Here is a 26,112-nt window from a genome sequence, read left to right as displayed (position 1 = left end):
AGGCTAAGGTAGAAGGATCACTTGAGCCCACAAGTTTGATCAGCCTGAGCAAAACAGACTGTTTCTAAAAATAAACAAATAAACAATAATGCAATGGTTCACAAAAACATTTTATAAGCCAAAATTTTCACATGTTCTCATCGCCTCCACTATCCATTATGTAAATCACCATGAACTAATATTTGTTTAAAAGGCTACAGACTTAAAATTATACTCTAAAACAACAGGCGCTTAAACTTCTAAACAAAATCAAATCACTATACTACTTACTGAATCCTATAATATGAAAGAAACAAAGTTCAGAATATGTATAAACAAGGGGATTCATATCTCAATTTATCTCTAGTTTCTACCACTTTTAATTCTACTTCTAATTGCTATTTTAGCTGTATGTTAAAGCTTTGCTTTCAAATAAATTGCAACAAAAATATATAAATGCTGAAATTGCCTTTAAGATTTCTCATACTTAAACAAAAGGCCAGACAATAAAAATAATTTAATCTATTTTATTTTTTAATGAATCTAAATAAATGGTACTGAAAAATCTAAATGATAGTAAGATTCAGAATTTCAAATCTTTCAGAAAATTTATCAACTTCCTTTTTCTGAAAATCCCATGCCTTTTGTAAAAGAAACAAGATCTAAAATATGTATTATTTAAAGCCAACACTCTCCCCCCTCTTAAGTTTAGAAAGTGGATGAAGGGAGTAGTAGGAATACAAATCCCCAAAAAGTATATGCTGCAGTAATTAAGTGAATGATGTATCATCCTGTTTCTTACTTCAAAACTGAATCTTTAACTTTCACAAAAATGGTGGATGCACTGCATACAAGTTTTTATATTACTATGTGAAATGTGCAGAATTGTAAAGCCATACCTATATTCTGCCAGCTTAGGTCATTTTCAGCTCCTTTCTCGATGTCTGAGTTTTTTGGACAACTCACTGCCTGTTTTGGTTTTTTCTCTGTACGTGGGGCACTGGCAGTAAACTTGTATGTGCTCCCTTTTTCAGATCCAAAATGAGCCACGCTGGGTTTCTGTAAGAAGCCATGTTTTCTATGGAAGTGCTGCTGAGCACTCTCAGGATTATGAAATGCTTTGGTACAAATGCCACATTTGATTACATACTGCTGCTCCTCTTTATCCCTCTTTTCTTCTCCATGTACTTGAAGGATATGAGAGTTAATGCTGGCTAAATTCTGTGCTGTTGCTGAACACAAATTGCAGCGAAACCATAGTTTACCTTTATCTAGCATGATTTGAAGACATCTACCATAATCTTCCTTTCTGTTGACTTTACAGATGTAACTCTCACGGCAACCACAGGTTAACAGGATACCGGTCTCTATAACTGGAAAATCTTCCTCAGTTTTAATTGAAGTTTCAGTTTTTTCTGACACAAACACATAATCTGTGCTGTGGTGCTCCTTATAATGACTCAGAAATGCTTCTTCCACATTAAAGATAAGATCACAGAGTCCACAGAAGTATTTAATCTTTATTTCATTGTTATGTTCATCTTGGCAATGCCGGTATAAGGTTTCTATCTTATGAAAAGTCTTTTTGCAATGGGCACAGCTGTATCTATGAAATTGGTGACTTGCCAAAGACAAGCAGTGTTTTTTCACACATTCTTGGGAATCAAACATATCTTCACAAATTTGGCATTGCCATTTGCCTCTTGGAGGGCTATTTGCTGGGATATGATCAACAGTAATAGCTGAAGGAGGTTTGTTAGCAGCCAAATTATTCACCATAGAGGATGATGGCAAAGTTTCATCTTGTATCTCATCCATCTCATAAAAATATCTGTGCCCATTATGATATTCAGTCACATGTGCCATGATAGTATCTTTCTTCATTAACTCCTTTTTGCATGTCCGACACCAAAAAAGAAAGTTATTTAAATGTGCCCCTCCATGAATACGACTCATGTGTAAACGGATGACCCCTGAATCTTCGCACACCTTTCCACAGACCACACACTTGTAACACATTGTGTTTGCTGAAAAAACATGCTTTTCTACTGCATCTTCACTTGGGAATCGCTGATTGCATTCACAAAACCAGGTTTTAATTACTGACCTTTCTTTCTGGACACAAACCACACCTTCATGCCTTTTATCTTCTAAATTCATCTTCTTTTTTGGAATCATGCTGCAATCCTGTGAGCTAGATTCTTTAGTAGACATAGTTCTTTTAAGTGATGAAAGCTGTGGTTGATCTAATAAATTCAAGTCAGAAGGAGGTCTGTTCCCTTCACTACTGTGGCAATATAGTAAGACTGATTCTTGGACTGAGTTAGCGACTCGGATTTTGTGTCCTGAATTCTGCTTGTGAATTAGGGTGCTGGTTTCATCCATAAAGACCTGGTTGCAATTTGGACAATAGCCTCTTAATATGAATTTTTCTGCAACCTGAGTAATGCTTTTCTCAGCTATAGCTACAGGTCCAGCACTACGACAACGAACCCTAAATTGGATTAAAACGAAACAAAACATTCCTTTGTAAGAATTTTCCAAATATACCATTTTTGCTTTTTATGACAGGTATTTTTAAATAACTAACATATAAATACTGATACATATTTTTCAATAAGGATACAGGAAATTTAATGATACTGTATCATCTCAAAGTACCTAAGTATTATCTATTTCTAACCCATACACAAAAAGTTAAAACTAGAATCAGAAGATTAAAAAATATCCAAGTAAACACAAGAAAATTAAAGTCGGAATCAAATGCACTGATACATGACCTTATCACCTTTATCAGACAAACAAATTGACTCTCCAAGCAATTAAAACTATTTGGAGGAATACTAACATAAGACCGTAGATAACCTTGTATTTACCTGATTAATTTTACATCAGGAATATGCTTGCCTAAAGAGCAAAATTCAATAATAAATATGCACAACCATTATTAGTTTGAGAACACTATATCACATCAAAAAGAAATTCCACACACTGTATCTATCCTTTTCACCCTAATGCTTCCCAACCCCAAAACAATCACTGAGCCCTGTGCAACTACATTCCGTTTCTGTGAATTTCCCCATTCTGGAATGTTATATGAATGAAATTATATAGTAAATGGACTCTTCTGACTGGCTTATATCATTTAGCATGTTTTCAAGGTTCCTTGGGTTGTAGCATGCACAGTATTTCATTCCTTTTAAAAGTCAAATGATACTCCATTGTATGGATATGCCTCATTTTCTTTGTCAGTTGAAAGAATCATGAATAATGCTGCTTCAAACAAACATAAATTATTTGCATGGACCTATGTTTTCATTTTTTTTTTTGGCTGTATCTCTAGAAGTGGAAATTGCCAACTCATACAATAACTATTTTTAATTATTTAAGAAAAAAATAAAATATTTTTAACTGAATGCAAAAGAAATCATAATTTATCAAAATCTATAGAATGCAGGTAACACAGTGCTTAGAGGGAAATCTATACCTTTAAATGTTAATATTGTTTTAAAAAGCCGGTGTGGTGGCATATGTCTATAATCCCAGCAGCTCTGGAGGCTGAGGCAGGAGAATCGAGAATTCAAAGCCAGGTTCACAAAACCCAAGGTGCTAAGCAACTCAGTGAGAACATGCCTCTAAATAAAACACAAAATAGGGCTGGGGATATGGCTCAGTGTCCCTAAGTTCAATCCCCAGTACAACCCCAAAATAAAATAGAATATATTCTTGAAGCAAGAACAGGCAAACACAAATTATACTCAATGAGGTTAAGAGAGTGTGTTCTTCAAAAGATATAATTAATAATATGAATATACAAATAATAGACTGGGAAAATATATTCAAGAATATTTGAGGGCTGGGGTTGTAGCTCAGTGGTAGAGTGCTTGTCTTGCATCTGTGAGGAACTGAGTTCAATCCTCAGCACCACACAAAGATAAATAAATTAAAAAAAATATGTCAATCTACAACTAAAAAAATATTTGTATTGTCTTTATGTATATATAACAAAATACTTGAAGCTGAGTACCTTATTACAAAGGGATTTACTTAACCCACAGTTTTGGAAGCAGAGAAGTTCAAGATCTCTGCATCTAGCAAAGGCAGGAACATCTATCTGTGAGAGAGGACAGCAGGTGCATGTAGAAGAGGCCTTGCTTTACAACAACCCACTCTCAGGATGACTTATCCAGTCCCATGAGACCTTACCTTCTCCATGAAACAGGCATCAATCTCCTCTCAGGGCGGTGCACTCATAACCTACTTACTTCTTAAAGGTTCTACTACTTCTCAATACCATTAATGGGGACCAAGCTTCCAGCACATGAACCTTTGTGGTACCAACCATTTCCAAACCATGACACATATAATTCTAGAAAGTCCCATAATCTAAATAGAAATTTGACAAAAGTTTGTATATATGAAGAACCCCAGCTCACTACTAAAAGATCAAACAATCCTATTTTTAAAATAGGCACAATCCTTCAACAGACTTTTCATAAGCAATTAGTGCTCAACATCTGTCATCAAAAACAAAACAAAACAAAACAAAACAAAACTTGATAATTAAAATCACAATGAAACATAAGAATAGGTAAAAAGGAAATGTTGGCAAGCACGAAATTAGAACTTTCATACCTTGCTCGTATAAATGTAAAGTGGTACAACTACTTTGGGAAAATATTTAATCATTTCTTATAAAGTTAAATATATATCTACTTTTTACTCAGCAATTCCACTCTTACATGTTTACCTAAGAGAAATGAAAATATATATCTACAAAAAGACTTGTGTAAAATATTCCTAGCAGTTTTTTCATAATAGCTATAAACTGCAAAAAGAAACCCTACATGTCCATCAACATGAGAACTGATAAACAAATTACAAGCTAATAGTTCTAAGTTGTGTATGTGTTCTGTGAATGGGAGGTGACAGGGTTAAAATAGTGCCTGGGCTTTAAGTTAACTGGAAAATATCATACACATGTGAAAGATTAAGTCTCAGTGATAGGCTAAATTTATTGAGTAATGAAGGAGGATTCCAATATGCTTTTGCTTTGTCTTTACAATGTAATTTTTTTAAGTTATACATGAAAGTAGGGAGAATAGTATAAAGACCACCACTGTAACTTTTACAACCTGCTTTTAGTAGTTATCATAATAACAGTCATGTTTGATTTATATTCCTAACCTCCACAAGTTAATTATTTTGAAGTAAATCCTAGATATCATTCCATTTCATCTGTTAAGTACTTCAGTTGTACTATAAATAAAAGGGGCTTTTTTTTTTTTTTTTTTTTAAACCGGGGATTGAATTCGGGGCCACTCAAACACTGAGCCACATCCCCAGACCAATTTTGTATTTTATTAAAGATAGGATTCTCAGTGAGTTGCTTGGTGCCTTGATTTTGCCGAGGCTGTCTTTGAACTCACGATCCTCCTGCCTCAGCCTCCCGAGCCGTGGGATTATAGGCATATGCCACCGAGCCTGGCTGAAAAGGGCTTTAAAAAAAATGTGATACTATAAGACACCTTAAAAAATTAGTGGTTTTGGGCCAGGGCTGTAGCTCAGTGGTAGAGCACTTGCCTTGAACATGTAGGGCCCTGGGTTCAATCCTTAGCACCACACAAAAGTAAACAAAGATATTCTATCCATCTATAACTAAAATAATATTTTTTAAAAAAATAAGTGGTTTTGTTTGTTTTGGCAGTACTGGAGATTGAACCTAGAGTGCTTTATCACCAAGCTACACCTTTCTCTCACTATGCTAAATTTGGTTAATTTCCAAGAAAATGTATATTCTTATTTGAAAAGTAGAAAAACATGAATAGGAAAGTATTTCTCGAATCCTCCCACTGATGAACAGCTCATAAGGATATCCTAACAGCTTAAGACTAGAACTGTACCAACCTGAAATGGGCAGTGAGCTCCATATGAGAACGCAGTGTCTGGTGGCAAGCCACACATTTTACTTGAAATGGAACATCTTTGCACAGAGAGATCAAAAGTTTCTTTGCATAAGATGGAAATGACACTGGATGTGCTATTCCCTTGTCAGCTGAAAGACAAAATAAATGATAACTTGCAAAGTCATTTGAATATACAATGATCCAATCTTTCTCCCCTTTCCCTTTCTCAACATCAGTTGAATTAAGTAAAACAATGTAGATGAAATTATAAGGGAAGTCACTTTCTAGCCTTAAATACAAGAGATACCCTATACTCAAATTAGAAATTGAGCATAAAATGTAGAGAAATACCCAGTTTCCAAGATATCATGAATATAACATATATACTGAATAAATGTTTTCTTTCCAAGTTTTCTTCACTCTTCAAAGTAGTCCTCCTCAAAGCAATCCTTACTCAAATAAATATTGAGAATCTTTATTAAAAATAAGAATTCAAATGAAAATCTTTCACTTTCATAGTTTTTAAAACTAATAGGAAAATAAGCAACATAAAGAATGGTATAAGAAGCCGAGTGCGGTGTTGCTTGGGAGGCTGAGGCAGGAGGATCGTGAGTTCAGAGACAGCCTCAGCAAAGGTGAGGTGCTAAGCAACTCATTGAGACCCTCTCTCTAAATAAAATAGGACTGGGGATGTGGCTCATTGGCTGACTGCCCCCCTAGGTTCGATCCCTGGTACTCCTCCTCACCCCCCCAAAAAAGAAAAAAAGAATGGTAAAGAAGTATGATAAATTAGTTACGTAACATTAATGTGGTTTAATAATTTGCAGCAGAAGATATTAACATACCGCCCAGTTTAAAGCTTTGATGGAAATGATTCTTAAAGCTTTGGTGGAAATGGTTCTTTCCAGACATATGCTTTAGACAGTCATCCTTATTGCTAAAAAGAAGAAAGCAACTTGGACATGCAAAACACTGAATAACCTGAGGAAGAAGGCTGTTGTTATGTCCATCATCTTCAGCTTCCTAAAATATAAGGCAAAGTTGTATTACAGACAACTAAAATCAATACTCAATTTTTAAAAAATTAACTTTCAAGTTTTCCTACTTATCTGGAAAATTCTGTATTAATTTTTACTATGAAAACTTTTCTTCCCTGGGGCTGGGGCTCAGCAGTAGAGTGTTCACCTACCACATGTGAGGCCCTGGGTTTGATCCTCAGTACCACATATAAATAAATAAACAAACAAATAAATAAAGGTATTGTGTCCAACTACAACTAAAAAATAAATATTTTTTTAAAATTTTTTCTTTCTTAAGTGTGAATTACAGAACTTTTATCACAAAGTAACATGTGAAATTTAAATTTTTCTTCAAGAACAAATTATAGCCATCTTTCTGTGATAAAAAGCACATTTTTCATTTCTTACATACAATTCATATGTAATATATTAATACAGAAATGTAATCACAGAACATGCACTCTTTCTCATGGTTTGCTTTGTTTATTCTCCTGCAACATAACTGATATTTACAAATAAATTCTTTCATAAACTTTTCTATGTAATCATTTAAAAAGACATATAGAAATAAACTTACAAGCAGGAAAGGCACTGTTTTATCAGATATTGTCATCTTATAGACTTCTGCCTACTAGTTTTCTCATTCCATAACAAATAATGGAATTCCTATGGTATAGGTGTAAATCAGACCTCTTACTGGTTGTAAAATATGATTCAACCACTCATTTCTAGGTTTTTTTTGGTTTGGGATTTCTTTTCCCATATAAACAATGCTATTACAAACATCCTTAAATATATATGTACCCTTACTTATAGTTACTTTTTTTTTTTCATTATTGTGTCAGTACGGGGAAAAAGGATATATTTATTTGAATAAAAAGACACTATTGGGCTGAACATGGTTGACACATGCCTGGAATCCCAGCACCTCAGGAGGCTGAGGAAGGAGGATCACAAGTTGGAGGCCAACCTCAGCAACTTAGAGAAGCCCTATGCAATTTAGCAAAACCCTACCTCAATTTAAAAAAAAAAAAAGGGGGGGGGGGGTTGAGGAGGAAGCTCATGGTAAAGTCTCCCTGGGTTCAACCCCTGGCACACACACACACACACACAAAAAAGATACTATAGGATTGCTTTTCAAAAAGGCTTAACCAATTAATATACACTTAGTACTGAATGAGCCTGTCAGAAACAGATTATGTATCTTTTTCATTTTTGCTAGTCTACCAGGTATAATACTCAATGTTATTTTAATTTGCATTTCCTGTCTATAATTGAGCTTGAGCCTTAATTTACACATTTGCTGGGTATGTAGATATGTTTTTGTTTGTTTGTTTGGTTTTTTTGGTACCAGGGACTAAATCCTGGGGCACTCAACCACTGAGCGAGACAGGGTCTAAGTTGCTTAGGGCCTCACTAAATTGCTGAGGCTGGCTTTGAACTTTCAATCTTCTTGCTTTAGCCTCAGAGCCATGGGAATTACAGGTGTGTGCCACCATACCTAGCTTGTGTGTGTGTTCTGTAAAATTCTTGGTTTGTATTCTTTAACCTTATTTTTTAATTGTTTTGTTTTCAACCCTTCTGAAATAATTTATATTAGTCCTTTGTTACTAGAATCAACTCTTCTATGTCATCTTCCATTCTGCAATTATTTCCCCAAACATTTATCCACTAATTTTGTTTATGGTCACTCTCAAAATTCTGACATAATCAAAGAGGTACACCTCTTCTAGCATCTGCGTTTCCAAACTTGGTTCAAGTCTCCTCTATCTTAAAACTGGAAACTGTAAAAGAAAAGTGTACATTTATAAGTGTGTGGGTGCTAATTATTAGAAGTATAATTTAACTTCTTATTAAGTCTTTAGAATAATAGCCCTAAAAATTATATTATGCTGCCTTCTTCTTTTTATAATTTTTTTCAGTTGTAAATGGACACAATACCTTATTTTATTTTTATCTATCTATCTATTTATTTATTTGGTTCTGAGATCAAACCCAGTGTCTCACTCATGCTACGCAAGCACTCTACCACTGAGCCATAACCCCAGACCTACTGTGCCTTCTGTATTTACTAATCATTAAGTATGCAACAGTTTACAGGATGCTTAACGGATGCAGCAAGATAACAGATTACATTTATATTGAGTACTTTTCAAGCCTCACACAAGGATTCTGAACATATTTATACATTTAATTCTTATCAAAACCTCATGAGGTACCATTTTAATTGTTTACAATTACCAATATTAACCACCGCACAAATTGTACCCACAGAAGAGACAAACCTATCATTCAAACCTGGTTTTGTATCCTTCATTATAAATTCTATGCCCTTTTCACCATTCCCTACAACACCTGCTCCTGTTTTAATTTCATGAAGTTGTGTCCCATGCAAAAGAAGAAACACCCAGAAGGACATTCTGAAGCTAGAAGATTCTAAATGACATGAACAACAAAGCCATTTACTAACCATCAATTTAATAAGTTTAAGGCTACTTGAAGAGCCTTAAATAAAGTAAATAAATCAATTTTACTTCAATTGAAAGTTATAAATAGATTTTGGAGCAGGGTACTAAGGATTGAACTCAGGGGGCACTCAACCACTGAGCCACATCCCCCGCCCTATTTTGTATTTTATTTAGAAACAGGGAAACAGCTGTTGCTGAGGCTGGCTCTGAACCCGCAATCCTCCTGTCTCAGCCTCCAGAGCCACTGGGATTACAGGTGTGCACCAAAGAGAATTATAAATAGATTTAAAAAAAAAAAAAAAAGTTTAAATGATTTGCTCAAAAGAACCAAAATGTGAATATACATAAAATTTTGTTGGAGGGCTCAGTGGTAGAGTGCTTGCCCAGCGTACCTGCGAGGCCCTCGGTTCGATCTTCAGCACCACATAAAAATAAACAAATAAAATAAAGGCATTCTGTCCATTTACAACTACAAATAAATAAATAAATTTTGTCAGAACATACCTATTATAAAAGTATGGCATATCTGCAAATATCTCCTACAAATTGTTAACATGCAGTCATTCTGAATCAGAATCTACATGTTAAATATTTTCTAGGTTATTCATATGCACATTAAAGTTTAAGAAGATTGGCCATGAGGGAAGAAATTGGAAATGAAAGAAAAGGAGAGACAGGCAAGGAAAATAACACTAATTGCAAATAACTCCTTCATTGAGGGATGCCATTTTTACAAAAATATAACTCATAGGTATAAAAAACAATGTGGCTTATACAATCTTCCAGCACCTTTTCTGGTTGGTGGGAAAGGCAATTACAACCAAATACATACTAGTGTAAAGGTTTAGAGTCCAAGTTTGATTAGAGTCCTCATGACTGGTATACCTAGGAATATGCAATAAGGAGTATTAATTAAAGTCTATAAGTCAGGCCCAAAGTTCCTTACACACTATTATATCTTCTCTTAACCTTGTATGTTTAAGTATAATAACACCATTTTAGAGATAAAGAAACTAAATTCAAGAAGCATTTAATAACTTAAGAACATTTAGCTTATAAAAGTGACAGTGGAGTACCCACTTCAGGAGCACATATACTATAATTGGAACAATACTGAGAAGATTAACATGGCCTCTGCACAAGGATGATATGTAAATTTTTGAAGTGTTCCATGTTGTGGCCCTATTCTATGAGGTGGTAGGAACTTACAGAGACACTACAAGTAAACAAGGTAGAGACTCTGGGGCTGAACTAAACTCAGCCAAAAGACAGCATGCCGCAATCTGGCTGGGCACAATTCAGGAGCCACTTGTCAAAAGAAACTAACTTTATTTTTGGAACCACACACACCACACCACACAGCTCCTCAGGAAAAACCTTCAGAGCCCAACTGCCACCACCGGCTTCCCACAAGCCTCTCCACCTCCCCCACTCCTCCTGCTCTTGAGGCCATTGGCTGGGTCGCGTGGGCGGAGCCAAAAAAGTCCCCCAATGAGCAGCTCCGTGGTCTGAAAGGGCAGGGAAACAGCCCAATGAGCATCACCGCAGAGGAGCCAATCAGTTGGCAGCTAGAAGTTGCTGGGGCCGCTGTGAGCCAATCATCAGCTGGCAGCTGGAAGTTTGCTGGCAGGTGGAAGTTTGCTGGGGCCCCTTCGGCTGTGGCTCTCAACAACAGCACACCTTGTTCTACATACAAATTACATGAAAGGAGCATGAAAACAAGGAGGAGTACTACTCTCATTTCTGAAAAAGCAAACTTCAAACCAAAATTAATCAGAAGAGACAAAGAAGGTTATTTCATACTGGTAAAGGAAACAATCCCAAAAGAAGAAATAATAATAATAAATGTTTATACCCCAAATGTGGGTGCTACTAGTTACATAAAAGAGATACAAATCAAATTTAATCTCAGGAAACACCCTAGTACAATAATACTAGATTTCAACACATCTGTCTCAATAGATGGGTCATATAGATATAAACTCAGGACTCTTTGGACCTGAAAAATATTATAAATCAAATGAACGTTAATAGACATTTACAAAACACTTTATCCAACAAAGCTGAATTCATTTTCTTATCAGTGGCTCAAGGAGCCTTCTCCAAAAGAGACTATATTTTAGGCCACAAAGTAACTCTTAACAAATATAAAAAAAAACTGGTATAATTCTTTGCATCTTATCAGATCATAATGGATATAATTCTTTGCATCTTATCTAGGAATTAAACTAGAAACTATGCATCTAATAGAAGAAGACATGGGGCCAACACTTCAGCATACAGAAATCAACACAACAAAATCCACATAAATAAAGTCATCTCAACAGATACACAGAAGGCCATCAATAAAATTCAGCACCCATTCATGATAAAAACACTGAAGAGACTAGAGACAGAAGGAACCTACCTCAACCTCATAAAGGCTATACATAAAAATACCAAAGCCAATCGCATAGTAAATGGGGAAAAAACTGAAGGCATTTTCTTTAAAATCTGGGACAAGACAAGATGCCAACTATTACAACTTCTATTTTAATATAGTGCTAGAAATTCTAATCAGAACAATTAGGCAAGAGAGAGAAATAAAGGGATAAAAATAGGAAAGGAAGCTGGGCATGGTTGTGTACAATTTTAATCCCAGTGGTTCAGGAGGCTGAGGCAGGAGGATCGCGAGTTCAAAGCCAGCCTCTGTAAAAGCTAGGCACTAAGCAATTCAGTGAGACTGTCTCTAAATAAAATACAAAATAGGGCTGGGGATGTGGCTCAGTGGTCAAATGCTCCCGAGTTCAATCCCTGGTATCTCCTTCAAAAAAAAAGGAAGGAAGAAGTCAAATTATCACTGTTTATAGATGATGTGCTCCTATACATAGAAGATTTAAAAAAAAAAAAAAAAAAACAACACTCCACCAAAAGACTTCTAGAGCTAATAAACAAACTTGGCAAAGCATCAGGTTGCAAAATCAACATACAAAAATCAATAGCTTTTCTATATACCAACAATGAATCCATTGAGAAAGAAATCAGGAAAGCAATTCCATTTACAATAGTCTCAAAAAATTAAATACCTAGGAATAAATCTAATCAAGGAGGTGAAAGACCTCTACAATGAAAACTCTAGAACATTGAAGAAATTGAAGAAGACCTCAGAAGGTGGAAATGCTTCCCATGTTCATGAATAGGCAGAATTAATATTGCTAAAATGACCATACTGCCATAAGCAATATTCAGATTCAATGTAATCCCCATCAAAATACCAATGACATTCTTCATAGGAATGAGAATGGCCAAAGCAATTCTAAGCCAAAAAAAATCAATGCTGGAGGCATCTCAATACCTGACTTCAAATAATAGTACAGGGTTAAAGTAACAAAAACTGCATGGGACTTTCTTAAGAACAGACAAATAGATCAACGAGACTAATCCATACATCTATAGTCATCTGATCCTTGACAAAGATGCCAAAAACATACTTTGGAGAAAAGACAGACTTTTTAACAAATGGTTCTGGGAAAACTGGTTATCCATATGTAGAAGAATGAGATTATACACTTATCTCTTACCCTGTAAAAAAATCAACGCAAAATGGATCAAACACCTAGGAATTAAACTAGAAACTATGCATCTAATAGAAGAAGACATGGGGCCAACACTCCAGCATATAGGCACAGGCAATGGCTTTCTCAATAGGATTCCTAAAGCTCAGGAAATAATGCCATGAGTTAATAAATGTGATGGTATCAAATTAAAAATTTTTTCACACCAAAGGAAACGATGAAGAATGTGAATAGAGAACTTCAGAATGGGAGAAAATCTTTGCTAGTTACTCTTCTGACAGAGGATTAATATCTAGAATATATAAAGAACTCAAAAAACTTAACACCAAAAAACTTAACACAAAAACATGAAATAACCCAATTAATAAGTGGGCAAATGAATTAAACAGAATCAACTCAAAAGAAGGAATACAAATATAAATAGCCAACGAATACATGCTAATTGCAGAAATGCAAATTAAAACTACACTGAGTTTTCATCTTCTATCAGAATGGCAATCATCAAGAATACAAATAATAATAAATGCTGGAGAAGATGTGGAGAAAAAGGAACTAAATTAGTATAACCATTTGGAAATCAATATGGATGTTCCTCAAAAGACTAAAATGGAACCATCCTATGACCCAACTATACCACTCCTCGTTATTTACCCTAAAGAATCAAAATCAGGCCAGGCATGGTGGGGCAGATCTGTAATCCCAGCAACTAGAAAGGCTGAGGCAGGAAGATTACAAGTTCAAGGCCAGCCTCAGCAACTTAGTGAGGCCCTAAGCAACTTGCCACACGCACATCAGATATAGCACTAATCTGATTAGATATAGCACTAATATATATTCCGATATATAAAGAACTCAAAAAACTTAACACCAAAAGAACAAACAATCCCATCAATAAATGGGCTAAGGAGCTGAACAGACACTTCTCAAAAGAAGATATATATACATTTGATCAATAAATATGTGAAAAAATGTTCAACATATTTAGTAATTAGAGAAATGCATATCAAAATTACTCTAAGATTTCATCTCATACGAGTCAGAATGGCAGTTATCAAGAATACAAACAACAGTAAGTGTTGATGAGGAAGTGGGAAAAAGGCATACTCATATGTTACTCTCGGGATTGCAAATTGGACTGCAACCACTCTGGAAAGCAGTATGGAGATTCCTTAGAAAACTTGGAATGGAACCACCATTTGACCCAGCTATCCCACTCCTTGGTCTATACTCAAAGGACTTAAATCAGCATAGTATAGTAACACAGCCACAACAATGTTTTGATAGCAGCTCTTTTCACAATAGCTAAACTGTGAAAGCAACCTAGATGCCCTACAATGTCTCAAAATAAAAAATAAAAAGAACTGGGGATGTAGCTCAGAGGTTAAGTACCTCTGGGTTCAATCCTCAATACCAAAAAAATAAAAATAAAAAGGATCAATATGTCAGTATATTATAGTGACACAGGCACACCTATATTTATAACAGCACAATTCACAATGGCCAAACCATGAACCAACCTAGGTGTTCATCAATGGATGAATGGATAACAAAAATGTGGTTTATACACACAATGGAGTTTAATTCAGCCATAAGAAAAACGAAATTATATCATTTGCACAAAAGTGGATGGAACTTACAATCATATTAGGTGAAATAAGCCAAACTCAGAAGGAAAGAAGCATTATGTTTTCTCTCATAAGCTAGACAGGAAAAAAGGAAAAGAAAGGTTGGCAGACAGGGATATCATGAAAATCAAAGGGAGATAAGTAGATGAAAAGGACCAGGGAGTAGGAAGAAGGGAGGGAGGGAGAAAATGATGCTGAGTGATATGGGCCAAATTATATTGCTATATTTTGTATTATGTGAATGTACCAATATGTAACAACAAATCCCATCATTACATATAACTATAATACACCAATTAAAATGAAACCCAGGTCTGACATCAAAATCTTTTCTGTATTGTAGAATATTGCCTCTCAGCAGGCTGAAAGTCATAAATCTACTTCCGGAGAAAAGACAAAAGAGAGAGCAAAATAGCATGGAATGTTTGATTTTCTTTCTCAGAAAGAAAATGAGCGAATTAATGAAATACAGGGAAATACAAATGAAAGAATTAATTTTAATTATAAATCACCTACTCACATTTTCTAAAACATAAGTATGTTCATTACAACAGAAAAAATACTTAGAGCATGGAATAGAGAAACATGCCCCAAAGAACTCTAGTTCTGAAAAGTCAGAATATTAGTGAACTACTAAAAACACTAAAAAAAATTATGGAATGCAGTCTTTTGTACCCTTTCTCCCTTCTTTACCCAAACTTTCCATCTGTAGTGGCAACAGATAGCCCTCTATCATTTTTTCCTTCAACATGTCTTTCGGCTTCATGTTAAGGTTTTCATTCTAAATATCAGTATTTAAGTCAAAGCTTTTTCTCATCTCAAAACTGAATATTTTTGAGGCTGGGTTTGAGGCTCAGTGGTAGAGTACTTGCTTAGCATGTGTGAGGCGCTGGGTTCAATTCTCCACATATAAATAAATAAAAATAAAGATCCACTGACAATTAAAAAATAAAAAACTAAATTACTGCAAAAGTCACCTAAACTAGTCTCCTGTTCACATCTTTGAGTCCACTCTGAACATAACTATTACTCTAATACCATTCAGTCTTCTTGGTGTCCCTAAAAACAGGAAAGAAACTGGGTTGAAAAATTATAAATACTTCCAGTTCTAAAGGTATAAATCATTATTTTTATCATGTCATTGTTCTACAACAGTGTTCCATCTATAATGGTTCTATAATGGCTCCCTCTTGCCAATATCAGATTTAAAATCCTGTGTCTTTACAATCAGGTTAGTAGAGGAATATGTTAAAAGATTATTAATCTATGTTATAAGATTACCCTCAGGGGTTCAACACTTTGCCAAGAGAACTTACAAGACAAAGTACACTGTCATACAGCCAAAACTTTTGAGTGCAAGGTTATGCAAAATCAGCAGAGGAAAAAAGTACAAGGGGCAAAGTCCAGGTATAATATTCCGAGGAATCTTTCTCAGTGTAGTCATATAGGCACATTTAATTCCTCTACCAACAAGGTGATAGACACATTCCAACTGTGGTCTACTACAGAAATTTACTAGAGATTTAGTATTCAAGGGCTATTACTATAGGCAGTCTCAGCCTAGCATGTATCAAAATTCTAGGCTCCTATAAGGAAAACAGGTGCTTGGCATAAACCATAATGTTTGCACACAGAATTCAGGCAAAGTGAGCCTCTCATATCAAAAGAATAATGGAAATTCTCCCCAAAATCCAAGTTCTTAGACATTAGTCGAGGGCCAACATTGCAAGCAAGTCTTTTTAAGGATGGTAGTCTCAAGCCTATTAACTCTTCTGAACAGTCGCTTTCTACAGTTGCTTATTCTGTTCAGGCTCTTCAAACTTATCTGAATTTCATCACTTGCACTTTCCATCTAACTACATCCAATCTTTGAAGACCTACTGTTTTTCATAATGCACTGTAAAATAACATTCTCTGACACTTCTCTCCCCTTTCTCTTAGTTCCTATTTTACTTTATGTTTTACCAACAAGACTTTTTGTTTTAGAGCACAAGCTGTGTGTAAGAACTACAGTTGATTTCTCTTATACTACAGATGAAGGCTCTTAAAAGTTAATGACTGATTGTATGTATGTTCTCAAAATGTTCTCTAGAGCTGGAGCACAGGATGGGAAGACTACAGAACTCAATTAGATATAATTTAGATTATAAGCTTTAATTCTGTACTGTGAACCTACACAAAATTCGAGCTATTCCCTACATTAAGTTTCGGATATAGTTCTAGATATAAGCAAATTATGAAAGCACAATTGAAATTAAAATTTGCAATAGGGATGTGCATACTAGCACATCCCTATTGCAAAAACTACTCTTCATTCAGTAATACATCAAATATGGATCTTCTCAAAGGTTTTAAGTCACCAGGATATTTAATGTGGTGCTGGGGATCAAATCCAGTGCCTCATGCATGCTAGGCAAGTGCTCTACCACTGAGCCACAACCCTGGCTCCAAAAATATGGAGAATATTAAAGACATATATCACATTATTAACAGTCGTTAACTGAGAATAAAAGTGAGTTCTTAATTTCCTTCTGTTAGATTTTAAATATGAACACCTATAGTCATCCCTCAGTATCTGGTGGGGGACTGATTCTAGGACCCACTGTAGATACCAAAATCTGATGCTCAAGTCCCTTATATAAAATGGCACAATATTTGATACAACCTCTGCACCTGCTCCTGTGTATTTTAAGTCATCTCAGGATTACTTATAATACCCAATACAATGTAATGCTCAATAAATAGTTGTTATATGGTATTGTTTGGGAATTAATGTTAAGAAAAAAGGTTTGTACATATTTATTATAGATATAATTTAAAAATATATATTTTTGATCCAGTTTGTTGAATCCACAGATGGAGGATATAGATATGGAGGACCAACTGAATTACTTTTGTAATGTTAATAAGTCATTAAATATATCTACTATATAATATGGTAAAAACCCATGAGAGTTTCTATTATAAGTAGCTTAATATCCATGCAAAGTGAGTACTCTATCCCACAGGGCTATATCCCAATCCCTTGATGTGCATATCCAGGAATCAATTCATGTCTCTTGAGATTAAACACTTTAAGGAGAATTAAAAAACAAAGTTTTATAAATATTAATACTATTTCTTAATACTAGCATTAATAAATTATTAATTCTAGCATAAATAAAAGTTTTCATTTACTAACTGGGGGCAGACTTACTACAGACAGCAGACTCTATTTCTCACATGTGACCAACTCATAGAGAATCTTAAACAAGGCAGTTTAATTTAATTTCATAGAGCAACTGCATGAAAGGAAAGCTTTCAATATAAACTCATAGACTACTGGCTCTCAGCTATGAAGCTTACCTGCTCACAATAATTTAGTGCCACAATCATATTATTTTCAGTAGAGAGTACATTCTAACCTTACGTGTGACTGCAAGCTTAAAAGCAGTATGAACATAAACCTATACCCAACTCCAAGGTTATTTAGAAAAAGAATATCTACTCTTAGAATATGCTCTTACCTTAGCAAAAAGATGATCCCTATATTGCTGCTGAGTAACAAAATTTTTACAACATATTACACAAGCAAAGGAACTGGAGAAAGGTCCACGTAATGTAATGGTTGGATCACATGGAGAGTGATCAAACCTACACAGCAAAAGAGAAGGGACATTAGAAAGATCCACATTCTAGAGGATAAATTATTTTGCTTTATTTGTGAAGCTAAATACACACACATACTCAAAACTTTTTGTACTACTTCATTGAAATATTAAATAATGTTCTTCAAGTTCAAGAACTTTCAAGTGGCTCCAATATCCTCAGTGGTCAACAGTTAACTCAAGATTTCATAAAAATACTCAAGATCCAATAAAATGGATTTAAATATTTCTTGCCAGACTAGTAAACTTCCAGTTTGAAAATTATAAGCCTATTATGTTTTCCTTCTTGCTTTGATTACCATAAGACTCACAAATAACTTTAAATAAATCACTGCAATAATAATCTCATGTTAAGATTTTGTGGCATGGACTGGGGTTATGGCTCAGTGGTAGAGTACTTGCCTAGCATAGGAGAGGTCTTGGGTTCAATCCTGAGCACCTACAAATGGTTTTTAATCCTTTCAGTGTTCACTTTAACCACTTAAATCTGTGTCATTTTTTTAATATGTATTTTTTAAGTTATAGGTAAACATAATACCTTTATTTTATTTTTTATAAAATAAAATGCATCATGGTGCCAGGGAAGCACGCTGCCACTAAGTCCCAGCCCCAGACCAAATATGTGCCATTTTAAACTGCCTCAAAGACCTTTTAAAGGTAAGGTAAAATATGGCATACTGAATCCCACTGTTATGTGTAATTATAATGCACCAATAAAAAATAAACAACAAAAAAAATAAAGGTAAAGGCAGGCATAAGTAGAGTAGGACATCTGGAAAAGACATGGTTTGGAGCCCCAAATTCTCAACTTCCCCCCTTTCAGCTATTAGAAAGGGAGACTATGGAGAAAATAATGTCTACTATCTTTATGCCACCTTCACTTTCTTCTGTTCTTCTACGAAAAATCTCAGTAAATTGATTAAATGAGTTTCATAGAGTATTTCCTTATTATTAATTTTACTTCCACTGGTTTGCCTTTAGTATTTTTTTAAATGCCTACTAACAACTTTAGGATAGACCAATATCGAAAGTGTTCTGCATCTCTTAAAATTTACATTTATGGGGGCTGGGGTTGTGGCTCAGTGTTAGAGTGCTTATCTAGCACGTGCGAGGCCCTGGGTTTGATCCTTAACACCACATAAAAATAAATAAAAACAAAGGTATTGTGTCCAACTAAACTACAACTAAAAAATAAATATAAAAAAATTTACATTTATGGGCTATAACAAATTCAACTGCAGTTCAATGTAAAGGCTGCTCAGCATTTTATGAGACATATTAGGGAAAAATACATACTTAAAAGGCTACACCCATAAAGACAGAATATCACTAGAAAAATCTGACTTCACCAAGCTTTTTTAGGGAACCTAAATATAAATTAGAAATAATTACATCAAGATAGCACAAAACATCTTGAATTTCAAATATATAGCTATAATCACAACGACAGAAATATATCACACTTTCATTTAACAAAATTACTGCAGGAGCTGGGGATATAGCCCAGTGGTAAAGCATTAATTTAGCACATGCAAGCCTGGATTTGATCCCCGAGAGCACAATAAATAAATAAATAATTTTGCTTTGTACTTCACTTGTTCATAAGTGTCCTTTATTCTGAATATCCTACTTACCTTTTCAAATGCCCTAAGAGAAGGTGCCCATTGTCAAATTCCTTGTTACAGTGCATTATAGGACATGAAATTGGCTTCCCACACTTCCGCATTTGGCCTCCTCTTTGGAATGAACTTTTTGTTCCAGAATTAATTGTACCTGTTTTGAGTCCTGCATCATTAGAATATAAATTCTTAAGTTACTATTTTCAGATAATTGTCCTTTGGAATGACAATCAAAATTATGGCAAAACAATGAAAATTAGAATACAACATCAAGTGTATGATTCTAATTGTAATTGTTTATTATATCTCTTATAAAAGATAAAATAACTTTAAAGTTAATTAGTTATTTTGGACAAAAACAGTCCTTAACTTTTCCACAAGCATTTTCTTCAGGGGATAAATCCATCTTCTTAAATTCAACAGCCAAGAAATGTTGAGGATAAAATGCCCTACAAAATTCAGCCCCTACTTCCTTCATCTCATTCATATATATTTGCCAAGATCATTTCTTCCAATTCTTATTTTCTCTTTTAACTGTCTTAAACAGATTTAAAGGTTGAGCTTATCCAGTGGTAGAGCATTTGGCTGGCATGTGTGAGGCACTGGGTTCAATCTTCAGTACCAAATTAAAAATAAAGGTACTATGTCCATCTACAACTAAAAAAATATGAAAGAAAAAAAAGAAAAGGTTGAGCTTGTCTTATAGAGTACTTGCGTTTTGTGAAAATTGTGTTAAACAATGTAAATGAAGTGAAGGCTAGGAATAAAGAAAGCAGAGAGGCAAAGGAAGATAAGAGTGCTATTTTCTGACAAATCTAGCCACTGATCAATCATTTCCAACCTGGACATCAAGTAATGCAGTGTCAGTAACAACAAATTTATAGAATATAAAGCAGAGATTTGTTTAATGTTGCTCTCTCTCTGAACCCAATATTAATAATGGGTTCATTCTTTACCATCTTGATTATATAGTTACACAACTCTTTAGACTAATCTCCCTAGTCAAAATTTGCTCTCGGAAACTCCCAACACTTGATATATGATGGGAAATTTAGAATTATGTTGTATAAAAAAATTATAATGTCAGGAGGATTCTGATGCAATGATAGTTTGATTACTATCTTTTATTATTATCTCTTATGAACTGTTTCATTTAAATGCCTTGAATATTCCATAACAATGGAAAATTGGGTAGTTTCTACAAAGTCCCTAAACATTTACTGGACTAGAATTATTCCTTTAACATAATCTAGTTTTTTAATCCCAAAAATGGGTGTAAATGTTTAAGGTTTTAACTGTTTTTCTGCTGTTTTAGTCCTAATGGGGGAAATGCCTCTATTAAACTATCAAAATGTTTTTAAATGTATTCTGACAACAAATAATGGATACCACAGCCTTAATCATATTTTAGTTTTAATGAGGCCTTAAATGTTAATGCACCTTTTATCTTTAAGTCTGCATGTGTGGTGCTGGGGGTTGAAGTTAGAGAGCTTGGAACACACAAGGCAAGATAAATACTCTATCATTGAGCTATATACCCAGTCCTATCTTTAACTTTTTTAATGTAGTCAGAGTATGACAATTTTTACATCTGTCCATTCATATTCCAGATGTCTTCCACTAGGACCTTTATTTAGCTACAAACAGCAACTCAATAAAAATTAAGTTGGAAAAAAAACAACCTATCAAAAGAAAATAAATATTCCCCATGGAAGAGCAAAACACAAAGATTAAAAAGCCTTTTTCCTTAAATAGTTTTGGGTGCAATGCCTTAAAATTATTTAGTATTTAAATGTATGCAACTGGCTCAACTATAAAGGTCCATAAAAAGTAGACGGTCCAGGGCTAGGGGTGTGGCTCAGAGTAGAATACTTGTCGAGCATGCACTAGGTCCTGGATTCAATCCCCAGCACTACAAACAAGAAATAATAATAACAACAAAAAATGTCCAAAGTCTGAGTGATTATAAAATACTTAAAGTAGCTTTAATTAAAAAAACTGAATTATAATAGCTGAGTACTTTGAAATAAGATTGAATGCGTACTTAAAACTACTAAGAAGTAGAATCTCATTTTTTTTAAATATGTTTTTAGTTGTAGGTAGACATAATACCTTTATTTGATTTATGTGGTGCTGAAGATGGAACCCAGGGCCCTGAACAGACTAGGTAAGCGCAGTACGGCTGAGCCACAACTCCAGCCACTAGGATCACACTTTTTATAAACAAAACCACAACTTCTCTCTGTTTCTCCCAGTTATACCCTCTTAAAAGGTCTAAATAAAGCCCAACATACCAATTACAGCCCAACAACAAAGCAGCTATTCTAGCAATGAATTCAAACTTCATTTTTATATTGTCTCAAAAACCAAGTAAAAAGCTACCTTGATGGATCGACTGATCTCTCTCTCTCTCTCTCTCTCTCTCTCTCTCTCTCTCTCTCATACACACACACACACACACACACACTACCACACAGAGATAACTGCAGAATTTAACACTGAACTCAAGTTTATGTGCTATCAGCGAGCCAGGCATGACCTGAAGGTAGAGAGAATACCTAGTCTTCTTAGTACCATAAAGACACAACTAAAAAACTCAGGTCTGCTCAGGAAAATGAATAATTAAATGTTCAAGAATTGAATTTACTATGCCTTAAAAAATTCTGACACTCTAGAAGCCATGAATTAGGTCTAAAAGAACATATTACTGACCCAACAAACATTTTGTATGGTTAGACTCATATACGAGATTGGTGATTTTTAGAAGTAGTCTTAAAGATAACACAGGCTTGTAGTTTTAGCCCATTTTCCTGTCTACCCAGAAATATTCCCCAAACTGCAGATACTCTAAAAGATCCTCTGGAGATAACCGGGCCTAGGCATATGTTTACAAGTTCCCAGGTGATTCTAATGCAGTCAAGGTGAAACCACTGAGCTAATCAGTAACTTCTTCCACTGAGAAATGACTTCGCATTAAGAGGTATTTTTTTTAACTATAAACTTTAAAAGAACATCTCAAGAGGCAAAATCATTTATCAAATTTTCCAAAGGTAAAGGTGGTCTGGAATGCCATAACATTTGTTTATTTAACTGCTAATCATCTAGTTTGGAACCCAAGTTCTAGGCTTCCATGTTTATTATGTAAATACTTACAGCCCACCTCAATACAACAGTCAACCAACAGATATAGAGCATATCTGTGCTGGGTATTCTTTATATGAACTGACACTAAAAAAAAACTTGTGTTCTCTGTCCTCAAAGAACATACTGTCTGCTGGAAGAGACAAACAGAAACAGATCAATTCAACATAAAAGAATAAGTAAATACTGCATTAAAGAAACAAATAAGGTACTATAAGATAGTAGCTCAAGGGGGCTGAGCAACTAACCCTACTCAAAATAAACCAAGATAGGCTTAACACATAATTAAACATGACATACGACAACCATAAATAAACTCAGCAATCCCCAGTACTGAGTACTGGAGGAACAGGAAATATGTATTAGCCTTACAGACAAATAAGAAAAAAAAAGTGAAAGTTACTTTAAAAGATGTGTGGGTTGGGATAGGCTGAGTGGAAGTTTGTTATACACAAGCAGATTGAGGGTTAAGAAGGAAATATAGGGGCTGGGGTTGTGGCTCAGTGGTAGAGTGCTTGCCTAGCACACATGAGGCACTGGGTTCGATCCTTAGCACCACATAAAAATGAAAGAAAGATTGCGTGTCCACCTACAACTAAAAAATAAATATTAAAAAAAAGAAGAAAATATAGTTTGAGTGGTGGCCAACTGTCAAAAAGAATATTGTATCCGTGATAACTGCTAAATATCAATAAATATAAATTATTTAAAATCTTTTGTAAGTGGTAACTGTAGTCAAAGGAAAGCCCCCTGATAATTAACTTTGGGATGATAAGATATCTAGGTTCAACAAAGTTAAGCACTTCACACATAGATTTCTGATGATTTTTTGCAATGAGACATTCTAGATTAAATCCATAAGTAAGATTCCTGTGGATATACTATAAGAAAGGCTAGAAAAGCTGTCACAGTGGGGTTCTCCTAATAGCTGTTGAAAATTCCAAATTATCTAGCTGGGGAAGAACTGTTTCACAGTAATGCTTCCAGAAAGCTCAGGTCTGCAAAGAGTGAGTAGCAGATATTTCCTTACAAAATATCTACGTAGACTACATTGATGAATACATAAACAATAATCCTCTAGATAATAGTTTAAATTTCATTTTCTTAGACCTTTTCTGATCTCAAATAAACTGTTATACAGCCTCTGACAGATACATACTACTTAATGCAATAAATATGAAATATATGAATGAATTATAAACAGTGTCTTCTGAGCTCAGAGATGATCTATATTGCTTCTTCTCAAAATATACTTCTGCCAAAGAAGAAACACAACTGATGAAGGAGGCCATTATAAAGTAAGCCATTATGAAGTGATATTACTATCACTAAAACTAAATTTCAACACCTTACATGCTTATTAGCAAATGAATGAAACAGACATACTTTCTGCCTTAGGGCTTTCTGGAAGCTTAGTAACCTTAACATAATTTCTAAAGAATACCTGGCATTTTTAGCCACTGGTCCACACACTGTCTTGCTGCTTCTGTATCAGAATGTCCTTGAATAAACTCCAATTCTTGTAACCCATGCGCATGTTGAAAATCGATTTTTTCCTAAAGATATTAAGAAAAAATTCAATTGACTTTGATTGCTACCTGGTTTCCTTAGGATAAAGATTTTGATACATCAATGATCAGAAAATACAGAGAACTCCTAATCCCAAGAATTACACATCTAGAAATCTATTGTAAAGTTATACATATATCATAATAAAGGTTCATATTCTAAGATGCTGATGATCTTAATGTTATTTGCTCATAGTTTGCTACAAACTATATCTACAACAATAGGGTATTGTTTAAGTGATTAGGGTCCTTGTATTTGTCAGAAGTCATTAGAAACACTAAAAATTTCCAGTGCTGTTCAAGAATATACTTTTGATATCAAGTAGATAATCAAATTGTATTAAGCAGATAAGGCAAAATGTAAATAAAAACTAATCTCAATTTATGCACAATTACGTCCAAAGAGGGGAATAAAGCTAAAACTATATACACTAAATGTTATTAAAGCTATATGGCTATGTGCAGGAATGGAAATATTAAGGATTATTTTTATTTTTAAACTTTTATGCACTTTTTTCCAAATATTCCATATTTAGACTGAAATACACAAAAGGATAATAAATACTTGTTCATTGAATACTATTAGTATCAGGTACTCATTAGCACTTAATATGTGCTAGAAGCATTCGTTGCTTCTAGATCTATTTCAAAAAGGGTCAGAGAATATTTCATGCGCTTGGCAAGCTACACAGTCTCCAATGCAACTTCTCAACTCTGATGCTATATAGCACAACCACAGACCATATGCAAACTAATGAGTATGACGGTTCCAGTGAGCCTTACGTATAAACAGGCAGCCAGTGCCAATTACTGAAAAAGATGCTTTAAAACGTTAAAAGTCTCAATTTTTTTTTACTTATGTAACCCATAAATCTATTTTTATATTCATTAATCATGTTGTATATAACAATTAGTAATTGCTGACCATCTAACACATACCAGGCATTGTTATAAAAAGACTTTATATTTAATTCTCAAAGTAACCCTATGAAATAGGTACTATTATCATGCCCATGTTATGATGGAAAGACTGAGGTACAGACATGTCAGATATATTGCCCAAGGATATATAACAATGTCAGGATTCAAATTCTGGCAATCTGATTTTAGAATCCATGCACTAAATGAGCATATCATACTGCCTCTCAAAAAACATTTATATGTATAGTAAGCCCCTCATATCCATATGTTCCATGTGCATAAATTCAACCAATCTCTAATCAAACACGTCAGAAAACAAACTGCATCTGTACTGAACACATACTTTTTTTCTTATCATTATTCCCTAAACAATACAGTGTAACAAAGATTTGCATAGATAGCACTTGTATTGCATTAGGTATTACAAGTAACCTAGAGAGATTTAAAATATACAGGAGGATGTGTGTAGGTTATATGCAGATAACAAGCCATTTTTTATTAGGGACTTGAATATCCGCAAATTTTTTCTAGGAACCAATCCCCCACAATGGTGCTTAAAAAGAAATCTCAGAGTCAGAAACACTGAATTTGAAAGATACAGGCCAGAATAGTACATGGTCTAGTTAGCAATATAACAAAATTTTCTATAAGGAAGGGTAAGTGAA

The 26,112-nt window shown here is 34.4% G+C and overlaps 1 protein-coding gene and 1 non-coding gene across 18 annotated transcripts in view; one reads left to right on the top strand and one right to left on the bottom strand.

Moving 5' to 3' along the window:
- The window catches only part of Znf451 (zinc finger protein 451), a 93,108-nt gene that overhangs the window by 32,952 nt on the left and 34,044 nt on the right, over positions 1-26,112 (bottom strand). For 15 of the 17 annotated variants that reach the window (XR_007348532.1, XR_007348536.1, XR_007348533.1 and 12 more), the window contains 6 exons: positions 24,403-24,514; positions 19,833-19,983; positions 18,058-18,184; positions 6,731-6,908; positions 5,887-6,034; positions 879-2,473 (listed from right to left, as the gene is read on the bottom strand). Coding sequence is in view for 10 of the 17 variants with exons in the window: in XM_048805577.1 (XP_048661534.1) it covers positions 879-2,473; positions 5,887-6,034; positions 6,731-6,908; positions 18,058-18,184; positions 19,833-19,983; positions 24,403-24,514 (2,311 nt within the window). In the remaining 7 variants the exon portion in view is untranslated. The remainder of the gene's footprint in view (positions 1-878; positions 2,474-5,886; positions 6,035-6,730; positions 6,909-18,057; positions 18,185-19,832; positions 19,984-24,402; positions 24,515-26,112) is intronic. The other 2 variants (XM_048805576.1, XM_048805578.1) reach the window with 2 other exon arrangements.
- LOC125617545 lies at positions 10,445-10,551 on the top strand. Its single transcript, XR_007348586.1, has one exon. It is a non-coding gene; the product is annotated as a U6 spliceosomal RNA (small nuclear RNA).

Source organism: Marmota marmota, unplaced genomic scaffold (assembly GCF_001458135.2).
Source record: "Marmota marmota marmota unplaced genomic scaffold, marMar, whole genome shotgun sequence".
Taxonomy (NCBI): domain Eukaryota; kingdom Metazoa; phylum Chordata; class Mammalia; order Rodentia; family Sciuridae; genus Marmota; species Marmota marmota.
Note: the sequence above shows the minus strand (reverse complement) of the source record. Positions and strands in the feature narration are given on the sequence as shown.